Source organism: Linderina pennispora (assembly GCF_002104995.1).
Source record: "Linderina pennispora strain ATCC 12442 chromosome Unknown DL89scaffold_43, whole genome shotgun sequence".
In the NCBI taxonomy this organism is placed as follows: Eukaryota; Fungi; Kickxellomycota; class Kickxellomycetes; order Kickxellales; family Kickxellaceae; genus Linderina; species Linderina pennispora.
The window spans coordinates 46,002-63,475 of NW_024468291.1; the positions used below are offsets into that span (position 1 = coordinate 46,002).

The 17,474-nt window shown below is 57.7% G+C and overlaps 4 protein-coding genes across 4 annotated transcripts; 2 read left to right on the forward strand and 2 right to left on the reverse strand.

Moving 5' to 3' along the window:
- The first annotated feature begins 9,840 nt into the window (after positions 1 to 9,840).
- On the forward strand, positions 9,841 to 10,970 carry DL89DRAFT_131964 (uncharacterized protein). Its single transcript, XM_040883324.1, has 2 exons — positions 9,841 to 10,132; positions 10,304 to 10,970. The coding sequence occupies exons 1-2, from the start codon at positions 9,981 to 9,983 to the stop codon at positions 10,746 to 10,748; spliced, it is 597 nt and encodes a 198-aa protein (XP_040739486.1). The 5' UTR covers positions 9,841 to 9,980; the 3' UTR covers positions 10,749 to 10,970.
- DL89DRAFT_131984 (uncharacterized protein) lies at positions 10,794 to 11,291 on the reverse strand. Its single transcript, XM_040883326.1, has one exon. The coding sequence runs from the start codon at positions 11,184 to 11,186 to the stop codon at positions 10,839 to 10,841; it is 348 nt and encodes a 115-aa protein (XP_040739487.1). The 5' UTR covers positions 11,187 to 11,291; the 3' UTR covers positions 10,794 to 10,838.
- A 411-nt stretch (positions 11,292 to 11,702) lies between these two features.
- DL89DRAFT_132005 (uncharacterized protein) lies at positions 11,703 to 12,401 on the forward strand. The gene has a single exon (XM_040883327.1). It carries the CDS (start codon positions 11,863 to 11,865, stop codon positions 12,226 to 12,228), a length of 366 nt encoding a protein of 121 aa, XP_040739488.1. The 5' UTR covers positions 11,703 to 11,862; the 3' UTR covers positions 12,229 to 12,401.
- A 2,109-nt stretch (positions 12,402 to 14,510) lies between these two features.
- DL89DRAFT_131967 (uncharacterized protein) lies at positions 14,511 to 15,564 on the reverse strand. Its single transcript, XM_040883325.1, has one exon. The coding sequence runs from the start codon at positions 15,442 to 15,444 to the stop codon at positions 14,611 to 14,613; it is 834 nt and encodes a 277-aa protein (XP_040739489.1). The 5' UTR covers positions 15,445 to 15,564; the 3' UTR covers positions 14,511 to 14,610.
- Positions 15,565 to 17,474: the final 1,910 nt, after the last annotated feature.

Below are 17,474 nucleotides of genomic sequence, written 5' to 3' on the forward strand. Positions count from 1 at the left end.
CACGCTGATTATGGCTCGATATAATACCAACCCTACGTCACCAACCAGCAGTCGCATTTCTTTTTGCCAAGCTTTTGTTTTTCACTTCACTGCTTCCTCCAAACTTCCTCCTCATTCTAACTCCCCTGTCAGCAATGTTCCTGTTCAGACAAGCGGCTGTTGACAAGGACAGCAACGACAATTCAACGCTCCTGTGCGTTAAATTCAAGACGACGGACAAGTCCGTCTACAGCAAGGCACTCGCTGAGTACATTTCCTCGTCATACGCAGAACCGCCCGAGGCGTACCGCGACGACCTGCGGGTTTTGGACGAGCTGCGTGAGGCTGCAGCAGCAACATTTGACGTGAATTCCAATGTGCTCAAGCGCAATATCAGGTAGGCATATAGCTACTGGTTGGTGGTGGCATAAGAATGCCCACGTACTCAAATTTGCCGAGCTTTGTAGGTACTACGGACAGTTGTCGTTTATCTTGACAAAGTTTCCGGCCGACGCCAACATCAACTTTATGTGGAGCAGCGCATTTGACCCTGAGTCAGGAGGTAAGCACATAAGTCGGCAAATGGGTCTAGAGCCAGTCGCACAGACATACTCATGCACCCCTGGTATTTTTGGTAGCATCCGGCAAGGACCTGTACTTTGAGCGGGCCTCGGTCCTGTTCAACATCGGTGCGTTCTACTCTCAGCTCGGCTGCCGCGAGAGCCGCAACGACAAAGACAGCCTGACCCGTGCCTTTGGCCACTTCCAGAACGCAGCAGGCGTCTTCAATCTCCTGCGCTCCAAGATTGTCAGCGAGTGCCGTACACAGCTGACCACCGACCTGTCCTCGTACATGCTGACCACGCTCGAAAACCTTATGCTCTGCCAGGCGCAAGAGTGCGTGTGGCAGCGCTCGGTCCTGACGCACATGAAGGATGCAAATGTTGCGAGGATTGCCATGCAGGTAGCCGAGTTTTACGATGCGGCGATTGAGAGCGGGTCGCAGGGGTCGCTAACAAGCACGATTCCAGCGGGCTGGGTGGATCACTTCAAGGTCAAGAGGCTGTTCTTCCTTGCGGAAGCACAAACGAAGAAGGCCAACGAGTGTCTAGCTGGTGCGCATTATGGAGAGGAGGTCGCTAGGCTGCAGGCAGCGCAGGAACTGTGCAATCAGGCGCAAGAGCTCGTGAACTACGACCAGCGGTGGGCGAAGCACATTCGGCCGGTGATCGTCGATGCACTCAAGGCACAGCAGGAGTTTGTCAGTACCAGCAGGACACGGGCAGAGCGGGATAACGACGTTATTTATCTGGATCCGGTTCCGGCTGTCACTTCGCTGGCGCCTGTCACGCCGTACAAACTGGCAGTGCCAAAGTGCCCCGAGATCATCGAGAACCCAGGAGCGTTCCTGGGAGAGGAGGAGCTGGGCACGCCGTTGTTCAAGGGCCTGGTGCCATTTGTGATCCACCAGGCTGCGAGCCTGTACGAGGACCGCAAGGACCAGCTGATTTCCAAGGACATTGTGGCAGTCCTGGATGAGCTTACGGCGGACTGCGAGTCAGTATTGGCATCACTCAACCTGCCCAATGCCCTGGAGGCGATCCAGAAGCCGATCGGTTTGCCGCCAAGCGTTCTGGTGGGCGCCGACGAGATACGGTCGGACGGTGGATATATCGGACTCAAGCGCCTGCTGGACAACGCGTTAAAGTCGAACCAGTCAGCTACAGCACTGGTTGATGCATCCGAAAAGGCACTGGACGACGAGATGCGTGAGGATGCACAAGTGCGGCTCGGTGCAGCTCCAGGCTCTGAGCGTGCCAAACGTGTGGAGTCAATGGAGCTGACGAATACGTTCCGCAGCGAGATCCAAAAGTACCGCGGGATCGTGGAGAAGGCACGCGAGAGCGACGCAGCTCTGCAGTCGCAGGTGGAGGCGTGGAGCAAGTTCTTTATGCTGCTGAGTTCGTCGCGCGACGAGGTAGAACGGCAAGTGCCGTCTACCACAGCAAATCCGCTGACGGACCCGCACCACAGCCAGATCATTGCGCGCCTGCAGCAGTACATGGGCGAGATATCGATTATGCGGCGCGAGCGGCTCAAGTCCATTGAGAAGCTGAAGCGTCTTGCCAGCGAGGACGATGTGGCACCAGCCCTCAATGAGGAGATGCAGAGATTGGCAGCACAGTCATCGACACCGATCCTCAAATTCGAGCTCCACCAGTTCGAAGACCTGTTTGCAGAGCGGCTCGACAAGTACACGTCCTGGAAAGTGTATATCGAGGAGGAGCGTGAGGCACAGAGCGAGCTTCTGGATAGCATTCGCGAGGCGAACCAGGCGTTTATTGCGGCACGGTCGACGCATCCGCTGTTGCAGCAGCGCGAGAAGGCGCTGGTGAACTTGGAGACTGCGATCAAGAGATACCGGGAGGCGTCCTTCAACCTACACGACGGAGCACGGTTCTATGCGTCGCTCGAGGCTGATTTGAACAAACTGAAGGAAGGGTGCCTGGACTTTGCCATGGCCAGGCATATCGATGCGCAGGACCTGATGGGCGTCAGCCAGTCGGATATGCCATCGGATCTATCCCAGGCACCGTACGATGCGAGCACCGCGCCTAGCGCGCCTAGCGCGCCGCCCAACAGCAGCCAGGGCGGGACATGGGACCCGACCATGCCGCTAAGATATGCGCCATCGAAATGAGTAGGGTAGTATTTTATGTGCTTAAAGGAAAACGATAAATACACTATGCTGCAGCGACCTTTTGCCGCTTGGCATTGGAATCAGCCTCCTCGACATCCTCGCGAGCGGTCTTCTTGGACTCTTCGGGCTTGGCTGGGCTGGCCTTGGCCTCGTTCAGAAGCCGCTTTGACTGCGAGTGCTCCTTGTCGTGCTCGAAGCGCAATGCGGGCTGGCAAATCCAGTGAGGGTACTTTTTGTACCCAAACTCATCGGCCACGACGCTCTCGGGCTCGAACTTGCCCTCCTCCTCCTCGTCCTCCATCAGCCGCTTCTTCATAGCGCCCACAAACTGCTCGACCTCCTCAGGAGTGCGCGCCTGCGCCAGCTGCTGCCTGAGGTCAGTGTGGATCGGCAGGCTGTACCGGAACAGCTTGAACAGGTGGCCACGCACAAACGAGTTCTTGGTCGGCACCTGTTTGCAGATCTCGATATACTCCTCGGCCATCTGCCACGTCGGCAGGACCTTGCCTGAGAACAACGCCGGGTTGTACAGGTTGGTCTCGGCCGACATGACGCCGTCGACGCCGGTCGCATCAATGCACTTCTGGATGTCCTCATGGTACAGGATATTGCCGTTGGCAAACACCGGCACGCTGACTGCCTCCTTGACGGCCTTGATCTTGTCCCAGTCCGCCAGACCTGTCTTGTGGCCCTTCTGCTCGCGCAGGCGGCCGTGCACACAGATGATCTGGGCGCCGGCAGCCTCGACCATCTTTGCATACGCGATGGTCTTTTCGAGTTCTGGGTAGACGCGGATCTTTGCGGTCACAGGGATCTCCAGGTTCTCGTGCAGCTTGCGGATCAGCTTGCTGACCAGATCCCAGTCCTCCATCAAGAACGACCCGTAGTGGCCACGCTTGGCAATGTGCTGCGGACAGCCCAGGTTCAGGTCCACGGCATCAGCCTCGCCCACCACCAGCCTGGCTGCCGCCAGCAGCGCGTCAGGCTCGTTGGCGCAGAACTGCACAATCACAGGCTTGTCTGTCTCGTTTGTCTGCCACTGCTCGTCGCGGTACTTTGACGACTTGGCGTCCGAGAACATCTTTGCGTGGAACATGGGCGTGTAGCAGAGGTCGGCTCCGTAGCGCCGCGAGAGCATGCGCCAGGCAAGCTCTGACTGGTCGACCATGGGGGCCACGATGTGCTTGGGGCTGCCCATGGCGCGGAACAGGTCGTAGCCGCGCAGGCGCTCGGGGAACTTGGCCTTGATCTCGTCCTCGGTAAGAGTGAAATGCGCGGGCCTCTCGGTCTGTGTCATGGCTGGTGTACCTTTGCGTAGTATCGACGGTGAGCGGCTGGCTGCGGGAAGAAGGAAGCTGAGGGTGGAGCGTAGGAAATTCAACGTGTCTAGAGTATAGGCGACCGGCAGTCTGAAGCAGAAGAAAAGCAAGATTTAGAGGCTGCGTTTCTGCGATCGCTGCATTTTTTTGGGCGCAACCTTGGCCAGGACTGCGGCTCGGCTCGGATGCAGCTTGCGTGACTCTGCGGGAAGCGGCGAATACTGGCAGATGAAAAATCTGCAGAAAAAAATGTCCCCCCAAACGGCGTGGTGCCAGCAGCCTGCCCATTGGCCCCTGCCAGCCCGGTGGGGCGCTTTATCTCTGTGGACCAGGGGGGCGAAGAGCTGCTGATTTGCTCGAGCGGGGGTCTAGCTTCTGTGCCATGTCTCAAAGCCGGGGGTGGGGTATAAAAGGACCGAGCGCCCCTCGCGCTCCCAGCGAGTAAAGAAATAATGGCTCTTTTCCATTCTGATCCATTCACTCTATTCACTTCAAGGAACCGCAGGTTTACTAGCTTGCTCGAGATCACTTGAAGAAGGTCACACCACCTGCTCTAACCAAACCACACCTGTTCAAAAGGTAAGCAGGAGAGGCCATGTCCGATTTCCACACGTCCAAACCCGCTCTATGCCAGAGGCATGCTAACTACTCTTGCACCACAATGTAGCACCTCCCAATGGCTGACACCAACAAGGCTACTGTCGTCCTCGGCTCGCAGTGGGGCGACGAGGGCAAGGGCAAGCTCGCCGATCTGCTTGCCGCCGACGTCGACATCTGCGCCCGTTGCCAGGTACGTTGACCCGCTGCTCACCTGCATGGTACCAGGCAAGGGAGCCTGTGCTGTGATAATGCTTGGCAAAGCGCACCTGTAATCACATATGACTCAACTGCAAATCAACCATTCTTTAGGGTGGCAACAACGCCGGCCACACGATCGTCGTGAACGACATCAAGTACGCCTTCCACATGCTGCCTTCCGGCCTGGTCAACCCGTCCTGCGTCTCGGTGGTTGGCTCTGGTGTGGTTCTGCACCTCCCGGGCTTCTTCAGCGAGCTTGAGGAGCTTGAGCAGAAGGGCCTGAACTGCGACGGCCGCCTGTTTGTCTCGGACCGCTGCCACCTCGTGTTTGACCTGCACCAGATCGTCGACGGTCTCAAGGAGGTCGAGCTGGGCCGCGGCTCCATCGGCACCACGCGCAAGGGTATCGGACCGACCTACTCCACCAAGGCGTCGCGCTCGGGCATCCGCGTCCACCACCTCTACCACTTTGACGAGTTCGAGAAGCGCTTCCGCTCGCTGGTGGCGAGCCGCCATCGCCGGTACGGCGACTTTGAGTACGACATCGAGAAGGAGCTGCAGCGGTACAGGGAGCTGGCTGAGCGCCTGCGCCCGTACGTCATTGACTCGGTCGAGTATCTGCACAACGAGCTCAAGGCCCAGAAGAAGGTGCTGATTGAGGGCGCCAACGCGCTGATGCTGGACATTGACTTTGGTACGTACCCGTACGTTACCAGCTCGAGCACCTCCGTCGGTGGCGCGTCTACCGGCCTCGGCATCCCGCCCTCGCGCATCGGCAAGGTTATTGGTGTGGCCAAGGCGTACACGACCCGTGTGGGCGGTGGTCCGTTCCCCAGCGAGCTGACCGACGAGGTCGGCCAGAAGCTGCGCGACGTGGGTGCTGAGTACGGTGTCACCACCGGCCGCCCGCGCCGCTGCGGCTGGCTGGATCTGGTGGTCCTGCGGTACTCGAACATGGTGAACGGGTACACGAGCCTGAACCTGACCAAGCTCGATGTGCTGGACGTGTTTGAGGAGATCAAGGTCGCTGTGTCGTACACCATCAACGGCCGGAATGTCACCTCGTTCCCGGCCGACCTCGACGACCTGGAGACCGCCACCGTCAACTACGTCACGCTGCCCGGATGGAACCAGGATATCAGCAAGTGTCGCAAGTTCGAGGAGCTGCCCAAGAACTGCCAGGACTACGTGCGCTTCATCGAGAAGGACCTGGGCGTGCCTGTCGAGTGGATTGGTGTCGGTGCGAGCCGTGATGCCATGATCAAGGTTGACCTCTAGTTCGTTTTGTTTGTTTTCTAATCACTTTCTTCTATTGCCAATATCTGGGCACGTATGCGAACAGACGTGTACTGTGTGGGATCGCTGTATGTTGTCGGGCACCATGGCAAACCACATGTAGCTGTGCATCCAGTCGGCAGCACACTATTTTGCATCCTATCGTGATTTGTTTGGAACCGGTTGGTTGCTTTTGGGCACAATCCGCTGCTCCGATCTCCGGCAGACCGCAGGTGCTGAAGTTCCGACTGCTTTCGGCGCAGATGCATAAACATGTATACGGGCACGACATGTAACATAGGAGGTCACATGTTGCACAAAACCTCTCCGCTAGCCGTGTGAGGCTGGGTTCCACCCCTATGGCTGAATGAAAATCAGCCTGTACTCGCCTGCCTTCCCCTGCCAAGGACTGTGACAAAGAAATCCTCTGCTGCTCGAGATTTGCAGTGCTGCTTGTCAAATGACCATCTCATTTATTCCTGGAAAAACGATAGTGCCCGCTTGCATACGACAAGGGAAATCGCTTGTTTTCGCCCGTTGGTGGATTGGTGCTTTATCGCTGTAGCATCTGGAGCTGGAAAAATAATGCCCTCCTCCTCTGGCTCGATGATATTGGAGCGGATAGTCCGGGTGATTGCCTCCCGTCTACGATCGCCTTCGGACACGTCCTGTCCATCGCCTATATAAACTCCCCCCTGACATTGGCTGGAGGCTGCGTGTAGTGTGAACCAAGCTCACTTATCCTGAATACCCCCGTCAAGACAAAGGCTGTTTCAAGCATCGGCTACTTCTTCTCCTGAACCCCTCGTTACTTTCATTCTTTTCCCACTGTGTGCACCAATACTTCTGCTTTTGTTAGCAGTGCTAATTTTGTCGTTTTGCCTTTCTCGAAAATTACCCCACTACGCTCTAGCTCATACGCTCCGGGTTGGCCAAGCCTGTCTATCGATGTTTATGGCGGAAAGATGCGGCACAGATAACTCTTTTGAATCTGCGGGTCACGATAGCAGCCCGTCCAAGATTGCTATCGTGGATGTTGTTGGTGAGGAGGCTGGGCGCGATGATGGACCCAGCAAGGACTCATCAGCCAGCGCTGGTCTGAGCCGCGGCCTCTCTGAAAGGTAAATACGATTTATTAGCTAGAGGCATGGCGGCAATAGGTGCGCTCCACTTGCAGCTGCGTTTGCTTCTCCCACGTATCCCGCCACCACGTGAGTCAGGCTACATTATGTATTTAAGCACTTGATCACATCATTAGGCACATTGCCATGATCACGCTCGGCGGAGTCATGGGCAGCGGACTGTTCATTGGATCGGGCCAGGCCCTGAATGCTGCCGGTCCTGGCGGCTCCTTCGTCGCCTATGCAATGGTCTCCGTTGTGATCTACTTCACCATGTCGTCTCTGGGCGAGCTCGCCACATATCTTCCGATCCCGGGCTCGTTCAACGCGTATGGCGGGCGGTTCATTGATCCGGCGTTTGGCTTTGCACTGTCGTGGAACTACTGGCTGAACTGGGTCACTGTGGTTGCGTATGAGGCCGGCGCCGTGGCCATGCCGATCAGCTACTGGCTGCCGAACGTGCACTTTGCCGTGTGGGGAGTGATCATGATCATGATCGTCTATGCCATCAACTCGATCTCCGTCAAGGGCTACGGCGAGGCCGAGTTCTGGTTCGCTCTGATCAAGATCCTGGCCGTGCTGATGTTCATTATTGTGGCGATTATTGTTGCATCGGGCGGGCTTGGCGGGCACCGGTACGGGTTTGAGCTGTGGCACTACAAGGAGGGCCCGTTTGTGGCCGGGTTCGGCGGTCTGATTAATACATTTATCCAGGCGGGCTTCTCGATGCAAGGATCAGAGCTGGTCGGCGTGACTGCGGCCGAGTCGCGCAACCCATCCAAGCACATTCCCCGGGCGACCCGGCAGATTTTCTTCCGCCTCGTGTTCTTCTTTGTCCTGACGATCCTGCTCATGGGGCTGGTGATCGAGTACGACGACCCGATGCTGGTCAACCAGGGCGCCGAAGCCAGCCTGATGTCGCCATTCACGATCCTGTTCCTGAAGGCCGGGATCAAGCCTGCCGCACACATCATCAATGCGATCATGGTGATTTCCAGCATCTCGGCCTGCAGCTCCGGCATGTACGCCGCGTGCCGCACCACCCACCTGATGGCGACGCAGGGCATGGCGCCCAGGATCCTGGGCCGCACGACGCGCCGATGGTGTGCCGCTTCTCGCCCTTACTTTCTGCATCTTGTTCACGTTCTTCCTGTGGGCGTTCAATTTCGTTGGCCAGGGAGTCGTGTTTGACTTTTTGACCGGCATCTCGGGTGTCACCGGGTACCTGGCGTGGGCGGCGATCTGCATTGTCCACATTCGGTTCCGCATGGCGTGGAAGGTGCAGGGACACAGTCTCAGCGAGCTCCGGTACAAGGCATTTGCATATCCGTTCGGGCCTGTGTTCTGTCTGGTACTGATTGCCGTGATTGTGTTTGGCCAGGCGTACCCGTCGTTCCAAGTTTGGGTTTGACGCGGTTACGTTCTTTTCATCGTTCTTGGAACTGCCGACTGTTTGCCATCTTCTATTTCGGGTGGAAGTTCTGGTTCAAGACAAAGTTCCTGTCGCTGGCCGAGATCGACCTGGTCTCAGGCGCCCGCGCCGGTGTCTCGCGCGAAGAAGAGCTGGCGATGGACCAGAGCAGCCTGAACCGGACATTCAAGGAAAGAGGTCATTGATTTCTTTGTCCACATCTGCGGATAGGCCGCACGCATAACCTAGTGTCTGGGATAATTTTGCCTAAATATACTTCTGGGGTGAGGGGCACGCGCGCCACGCAAGGTTGACTACGTTTATCTTTAATCGTACACCGGCTGCACCACTTTGCGGCTCAATAGCGAGTTTATTTTGCTCAGTCGCGTTAGGCTTTGTGGAACCCGCTGTGGCGCATAACCACTGGATAGCGCCCCGGCTTTTGTCACCCTGGAGAATCGGACGTTCTCCTGCCCCATTCAACAAATTAGCCAGCACTGGAGAAGTGGAGGCACGGCATTCCAAGGGCTTGCGCTTTTCTCTTTTTGCGCTTTTCTCTTTTGCATTCTCGAGTTTATTATTCCCTTTTCAGCAGCTCACAATCCTTTTTCCTATTCTTTCTCTGGCCGCCCAATATCCAGGCCAGCAAAAGCGATTGGAGCACAACCTGGCTTCTTGCAGCTCCAGCACGGTCTCTTAAAAAGGTAAGGCACAGCGAGTAAGCTGCTGCGGGTCCCATTAGTCTACGCTATCCCGGAAACCGGTCCTGCCCCCATCCAAGGCGCAAACAAGATGCGTGTGCATGGCTATAGCTCATGGATCTGTATTATCCAATGCGGGTGTGTCGTAATACTGCATTCATCCAGCAGCGACAAGCCCACTGGGGATAGTGCATTACTGAACCATGTGCTCGTGCGGGCGGAAGCATGCTTCGGTTTTCAGCTCCCCCCCCCATTCCGTCAGCCGAGGGACAGAAGTCACGCAGAAAGACTTGTTTTGGAGCTCGGTAGTAAGGGGCCGCCAGCGCAGATGAAAACAAGGGAGGGAGCTCGCAGAAGGAGGGAGGCAGAGGGGCCGGTTTGCACGATGCTCTGAGGACTGGCAGACGAGAGACTGCATGTCTTTACCTTTGGCTCGTTCCCCAGCTATTTTGAGCTCAAAGGAAGCGTCCACGTTGGAGATTTGCAGCCATTCAGGCATCGGGCTATCTCCAAAAAGAAGTTTTATGTCTGCTCTTGAAAGCCGATCTTGCCATTGACGCATTTCGTGTTCAGAAAAGCTTCACGCTTCAAGATCTCTTCAGCCGGACTGTCATTTGGAAGGTCGCAAGCAAAAAAGGGAGGGGATGTGTGTGCGTTTTTATTTAGCACACGGGCATGCGTTTTTGCGAAATTTTGGATTTGTTATTATCTTCCAAGAGGGAGCTTCAGAAAGCACTAATTTTTCTACACCCCTCTCTTCCTTCCTTTTTGTCGACAATTTTTATTTTTATTTCTCCCCTCCTCAAGGCCTGCTCTCCCTTTAATGTGTATGTGGCCTGCCTGCGTAGTCCCTGGGCCCGATTCCCCTTTTCGTCGCTGTGTAACCCATGCGGGATGGAGGATGTGCGGGCAGAGATGTTTACGATATTCAGCCTCAGCACCAGGGATCACACGAGTGCAGTGAACTCGATACTAACCGCACCCATGCTCTTCTGTAGTCAGCAGCCAAAAGCATTCCACCAGCAAAAGCAGCCATACGGGGCTCCGGCGGTCAGTCAGCGCGCGGCTATTGAAAGGAAGCAGCCGATACACACCGTCGACGCCCGACTTGAAGCAGGCAGCATTGCAAACACACGAGGCCGGCGAGCAAGGGCCACACACGCTCCTACGCCGACTGTACTCGACGGGCAGGAAGCCGTCAGAAATGGATCTATACAGTTCAGCGCAGCGGACGGCGAAGCCGCAGGTACTGGACGTGGCGCGCACCCAGACAACTGGGTATCCGATATCCACACGCACGCCAAAGACGCCCATAGCGAGCAGCGACGGAGCACAGGTGCGACGCACGGCAACCAGCGCCAGCATAAAGTCCAAAGCGTCACAGGAGGCCGATACACACAGCAAACTGCAGGGGTTCCATGTCCGGGTAATCAATACGCATAGCGGCAAGGCCGTGGTGCGCGCCGATTCTGGTCAGCGAGGATAAGAGCAGCGAGGAGGAGCTGGAGCTGCCACCGCCCAGCGCCGCCGAGCTCAAGTACACCGCCCAGAGGGCGCTGCTGTCGACAACTGCCGCATTAATGGCGTCAACCAGCGGCAATGGACGGCCGGCAACGCGCGCTCGTGCAGCGAGAATGGAGCCCAGGACACCGACCGGGCAGCAGAGCCGGGCGGCAGCTGGCTTAGGGCGATGCAGGAAGCTTCAAAATTGACCTGGAGTTTGACTCGGAGCGCCCATATGCGGGAACTGCTGGCGGGATGGTTGCGAGTGCGCAAAGTAGCCAGGCAGACGGTACAGGGGCGGCAGCAGGGCTCGGCATCTGTGGTGGCGGGCCGGCTGGAAAAGGGCCGGACTGTCGACTGAGAGCGTTCTGGAATCATGGGGCATGGCCACCGCAGTAACTGGCGCCGATCTTTCCATGAGCAACGTGGCAGCTACTAGCGCCGTGGGTCCAGTAAACGACACTGAAGAGGAGAGCGAGGCAGACAGCGTGGTTGAAGACACGGCGCTCAGGGTCGAGGGCATGGCGCGCGGATACCCGGCGGCGATTGATTCAATGGTAAGTGGTGTTTTTTGCTGGGTAGTGGCGCATGCTTGCTACACAGGGCATGCGCGGGTGTCGTGATTCGAGGGACACCATATATGGAATACAGAATGCGCCTATTGTTGCCAAAGCCTTGTCAATTGTCAGCTGCCGATATAGGCCGTTCACTACGCGTCACATCTCCCCCTTTACATTTTCGCCCATGGCTGTATTTCGTGGGCTGTGCTGGATAGCCAGGGCGCTGCTGGTGCAGTGTGGTGTGATGCAGATCAGCACGAGTCCACTTGACATGGATGTTTCTTTCATTCGTCAAACACTGATATGTAATTTTGGCCGATCGTGCTGGGCAGTCCAATTTATGATGTGCGAATCGCTCATTGTGTTGTTGTCATTTTCTTCCTAACCTTGCGAGCCGCCTGGTGCCATATATCCACAACGGACGAACAGGTTGGGCAATTTTCCGCCAAAAGAAGGAGCACATTACTCATACTCTCCGCATTTCTATTTCTTGGATGAGACCGGTGGGCCCAAGCCGGGGGGTGTTTGGCAGGGCCCGCGGTCTCGATTTCAATAACGGACCGTGGCTCCTGAGCGCACTTTTTTCCTTTGTAAAGCACCCTTTTTCTACTCTTTGTCCAAGCTGGTGTGTTCCTGGCTCCTTGCAAAACAGCAAAATTCTCTCCATGATCTGCGCGTGCTGTTTTCTCGGCTACGTTCTCATTACTGCGCTAGCTGGCGTTATTGTCCATATCTACTACAAGGTAAACGCCCAGTTGGGGGAGGACAGACAGCAGCGACTTTTTTGCCCAAGGGGCCACATCCCGTTTCCACACGCATTATCCAGCGGTCTGCCTCTTTTACGTCAGTGCAACTGCTAGCGTACAACAAACATAATTATGCTGGGATCCATTCGGAAATTCGGTCTCGGACCGACAGGCAGACCGGCTTGTTGTCCAGGATAAAAAAGGGGGAGATGCAATACCACGAGAACCAAAGTCGAAGAATGGGCAGCTTTGGTCCCTCGTTCTGAAGTATTTTATTTGCTCTGCCGAGGAGGATGGACGCGCTCAGCCTGGTTGTGTAGCTGATTGCCTCGGCAATTATTCCAGTGCACTTTTTCTGGAGGTTCCGCCCTTGAAGAGCACGCGTTCTACTCTTTTTGTAGGCACTTTTGCAGCTGTTTCCCAGAGCACGCATCTCTCATTTGCTTCTGCATTTCCTATTTTTATAGTATTCTTGTTTTGCCACTCCCTCCACTCCCCCTTTTCTTCCTATTCTCGCGCATACCTTTTTGCATAAACAGGGGACGCACTATTCATAACGCATATACTTGCTATAGTTCCCCGGACCGCCAGGACCAGATAATCGCACCAGCTCAGTGGTGCTCTCTGACGAATCGCAGCGACTTATCGAGAGCATATTCAGCGGCCGGCTCAGCACCAGCAAGGACCAGGGGCCGCCCACCAGCACTAGCGCATTCCAGAGCGCCGTACACGTAACGCAGTTCAGCACCCCGCAGCCGCGGCCACCACCAAAAGCTTTCATCGCCGGAGATGCCGGTGAAATCGGAGCCGCTCAAGGGCCTGGGGTCGGGGCAGCTGGGCATCAGCAGCGAGCAGTACCAGACGGGCAGCAGAGGCAGCAGCAAGATGCGCAAGCCGTCGTTCTGGTCGATCTTTCGCGGCGGCTCAGCGCGCAAGGAGCAGAGCGCAGACGAGGTAAGTGATGATGCGGGATCTATCTGGCCCATTTATTTCCGGGCCTTTGGCTACATTTCGCTCGAGTGTTTGCTATGGACGGCGGGGTGGATTGGGTTAGAGCTTGTGCTGACTTCTCCTACCATGCCTTTTTGTGTCTTGGGAGGCAGAATAAAACAAAATGGCGGGTTTCCCTTTGCAATGCGGGAGCTTGGTGGTGGCTTGAAGGTCGATTATGAAACAGGCACTGGGATTCATTGGCAAAAAGGTTTTTTCCTTGGACCGGCCAGCCGTTTTTCTGGCTCTATTTATGCTGCTGAGGGACGGGAGGGAGCTGCCCAGTCAAGTGTTTTTTGTTTTTGTTTTCTTCTAGCCCAAATTTTTTTCACCTTTTTCTGCACATCCCCTCGGGCTGAGATTTTTCGCTTTATCTCTGAGGAATCGTGCTCGTTTCTTGTTTCCGTTATTTTGCCTTGCGCCTGTATTTATCTTCTTTCACTTGCATATATTATTTCTCCTTTCCCGCGCCATCATAAAACCGACTCTCTTGTGCTCCCCTCGCTGGTCTTTAAACACTGAGACGGGTAACACAAAAAGCACTAAAACGTTTATTTTTAGAAGGACATATCGGCTCGGCACGACAGTGATAGCGCCAGCCACAGCTATCTTCGCAGACGGCGGTCATCCTCGGTAGTTTTGGCGGCATCAGTCAGCCTGTCGAATATCCGGGCGGCAGCAGCCAGCAAGCGCGACAAGGCGGCAGCTCGATTGATGCCATCAGTGGAGCAGGCAGAAACAATAGCACAGCCATTGGAGGACAGTACAGAAGTAGCGGCAGTAGCGAGCAGTAAGCGGCCGCTCGAGCGTTGTTGCATCTGGATATCATACGCCAGACCAGGAATTTGAGTCCCTGACGACAGCGGCAGCAGTGGCAGTGGATAATTTGTCGGAGAAACTGAGTGAGCGCGTGATGTCGGGGCAGTCGCGTGCGGAATCGGTGGCCACGCAGGACGACTCAATCACAGAGGGCGTGGGATGCCGGAACAAGGCGGAGAGACAGCAGAGTATGCGGTGGCGGCGGCGAGCTGCCGGCAGATGCGACGGCGGTGGGCTCAGATGCGGGCTCGGCGGGCGGCGGGCTGGGAATCAGCGAGGCGGAGGCGAGTCCCCAGCCCGGGCGGCTGCAGTTCTCGCCAGACATGCCAGCAAAGCAGGTGAAAATTGTGCAGACGGAGGCGGAGCGCGCTGAGGAGCAGGCGGTTGCGCTGGGGCGGTACCTGTACCAGCTGGAGGAGGCGCACTGCGGCCGGCAGGGCAGAAGCCCCTGGAGCCGGCTCTGCCAGAAGCACTGCAGGGAGTGCATGTTACCAGGGCTGGTGGAGCACGCGGAGTGGCTGGGGCCGGCGGTCGTCGTTCAGCGGGCGGTGCTGCAGCATTACATGGGGAACTACGACTTTGCAGGGCTGCGGATTGACGAGTGCCTGCGGCGGCTGTGCAAGCACATGTACCTGCGCGGAGAGTCGCAGGTGATTGACCGGCTGCTGGAGGAGCTGGCGCGGCGGTTCATCGTGTGCAATCCGGAGTCGCGGCTGCGCACGGTAGATGTAGCACATGCGGTGACATACTCGACGCTGCTGCTGAACACGGACCTGCACATGGCACAGATCCGCACCAGTGAGCGCATGTCGAAGAGCCGGTTCGTGCGGAACACAATCGACACGATCGCGCAGTTCCAGGGGCATCGGCGATGGCAGAAGAGCCGGCGGTCTTGGAGGAATCGCAGGCGGAGCTGTCGCCGGCGCCGCAGCTGCCGGAGCTGGATCTGCGGCGGCGGGGCAGCGCAGCGGCAGCCAAGGCGTCGATGGAGGAGGCGGCAGTCAAGGCGTCAATGGAGGAAGCAGCGACGCCGTCAACGGTGGCGTCGCAGGGCGAGGGGTTTGAGGAGGGGCGGCGGAGCCTTGTGGGGTCGATGGCGTCGCTGAACATCACGCTGACGTCACCGTCGTCGACGCAGCCGGTACCCCGGTCGTCACGCGATGTGGTGCGGCTGATGGGATCGCGCGGCAAGCGGTTTTCGTTCTTCGACGGCAGCACGGCGGGCGGTGGGATTGCAGGGCCGGCGCCGGTGGCCAGTCCGTACGGCGTGGCCAGCCCAACATCGCTGCGGGCGTTCGACCGGCTGCGGCGCAAGGTGTCGACGAACAGCCCGCGCGGGTCGGCGGAGGAGTCGCCGGAGCCCTGCGAGTCGGAAGCGGCGGTGCGCAGCGGGGCGAGCCTGGCGGATCTAACCGGTGTGCTGAAGGATGTGTATGTGGGGATCAAGAACCGGCCGCTGGGGCAGCCGGCATTTGCACGGCGTGGCGGCGACGGCAGCCAGGGGGACCTGCGAGCCAGCATGGCGGTGGGGCGGGCCAAGGCGTCGATGGACGAGAGTGAGTTTGGCGACGTCGGATCCCCGGCGGGCGGGCGGCCGAGCTCAGTGCGTAGCGTACCGCTGCATGCAGTGCAGCGCACGCGGTCGATCAGCTCACTGAACCAGAGTGGTGGGCGGCGGGCGGTGGGCGGCGAGGCGATGCGGCGGTCGGGCACGTCGATGCTGGGTTCAATGCAGTGCGGGCGTCGCCGTCGTCCGCGTCGATGGGGGTGTTCGGGGGAACATACGCGTCGTGCATGCGGTCACCGATCGAGAACCGGTTCATCCGGTCGGGCGTACTGGTGCGCAAGCACTTGTTTGAGCGCTCGGGCAAGAAGGCGTCACAGCGGTCGTGGCGCACGTGCTACGTGTCGGTGGACCGCGGGACCGTGGCCATGTACAAGATGGACGGGCGCCACGGCGGGCACCCGGACGGCCGCGAGCTGACCGACACGTCGCTGCAGCTCGGCTCGGTGTCGCTACGCCACACGCTGACTCAGATGATGCCGCCGCCGGGCTATTCGCGGTCGCGGCCGCACGTGTTTGCCTTGCAGCTGCCGAGCGGCGGCGTGTATCTGTTTCAGACGGCGTCGGAGGTGGAGCTGCGGGACTGGGTGGCTGCCTGCAACTACTGGGCAGCACGCGAGTCCAAGGCCCCGTATATGATCGGCGGTGTATACAACATGGAGTATGGGTGGGACAACACCGGCGACTTTGCGCTGCGGCTTGAGGAGCGCGAGGCACGGCTGGAGCGCGGCGAAGAGCCGACGGTGGCCGAGCGGGCGGCCGAGGAGCGCCGGGTGGCCGAGGAGCGCGAAGCGAGCCGCAATGCGAGCATTCTGGAGTGGACGCCGCCCACCAACCCGATGCAGCGGTCGGAGCTGGACGAGTCGAGTCAGCTCGGGTCGCTGCTGCACCACATTGCGTACCTGGAGGACGAGCTGGTGGCGCACAAGAAGGTGCAGGGCAGCATTGACGAGCGGTTCTTTGCGCGCACGCAGCAGCACCAGCGCGCGTTCTCCAACTGGGAGCGCAAGGCGCAGTACATTCTGAAGGAGCTGATCAAATACCAGAGCTACGCCGACTACCTGGAGAAGGCCATCCGCACAGCGCAGGACGAGCTGGCCATCCCCGAGGAGCCTTCGGCTAGCGCCGACAGCAACGTGACTGTCCACGAGGAGGAGGAGCGCCCAGTGGGGAGTGCATTGGGCGCGTCGCGCGCGTCGTTGCCGCAGGCTGCCAGGCGGGCTAATACGGAGGCGTCCAAGGCCCTGCCGATCAAGGAGCTGCTGGCGCCGACGTCCGAGAAGGCGCGCAACCGCGCAAGCATTATTGGCGCCGACAAGCTGCGGCAATCGAATCCAAGTCTGCCGTCCAGTGCATCGCCTACCGGTACGGTTGTGCCGACGGTGCCGCCAAAGACCGCCTAGGCTCTTCTCGTTTTCGCCAACTTTTCTTTTTAGTATTTCGTAGTAATATTCTCCATTTCTCGTCATCGCAAGCTCTTATCGTGACCTGTGCTTCTCAGTGCTGGCTTTGTTTTTTTAATTTCTTTGGTATTTCGAAACCGCAGCTTTGAAATACCAGAATTTTTTGTTTTGCACTTGTTTTTGGATCCCCGTCCCATGCGAAGCGAGCACGCGGTGTCTTGTTTTTCTTGTGGCTGGCTTTTTTTTTTTGGCAGTAGTCTTCCTCGCTCCACACGCAAACTCTCCTCTCCTCTCACCATTAGTAATCCCTTTTTTTGTATTTGTCTTACTCTTATTGCTTCTGAATCACCAATGTCCGCACAGCCAGCTTCGTCACAGCTCGAGTGGAGCGGCAGCTCGACAAGCGACATGACCGAGACGCTGGGCGACAAGTTCATCAAAGAGACCGACAGCCTGACGGTGACCAATCCGATCGGTGTCGGGCAGTGCGCGCTCCACCCGTGTCTGTCGCGCCGGGCCACAGTGTCGTCACCACCGGTGGAGGAAGAAGAAGCAGACGACAAGCCAGGGCTTTCAATGCGGGT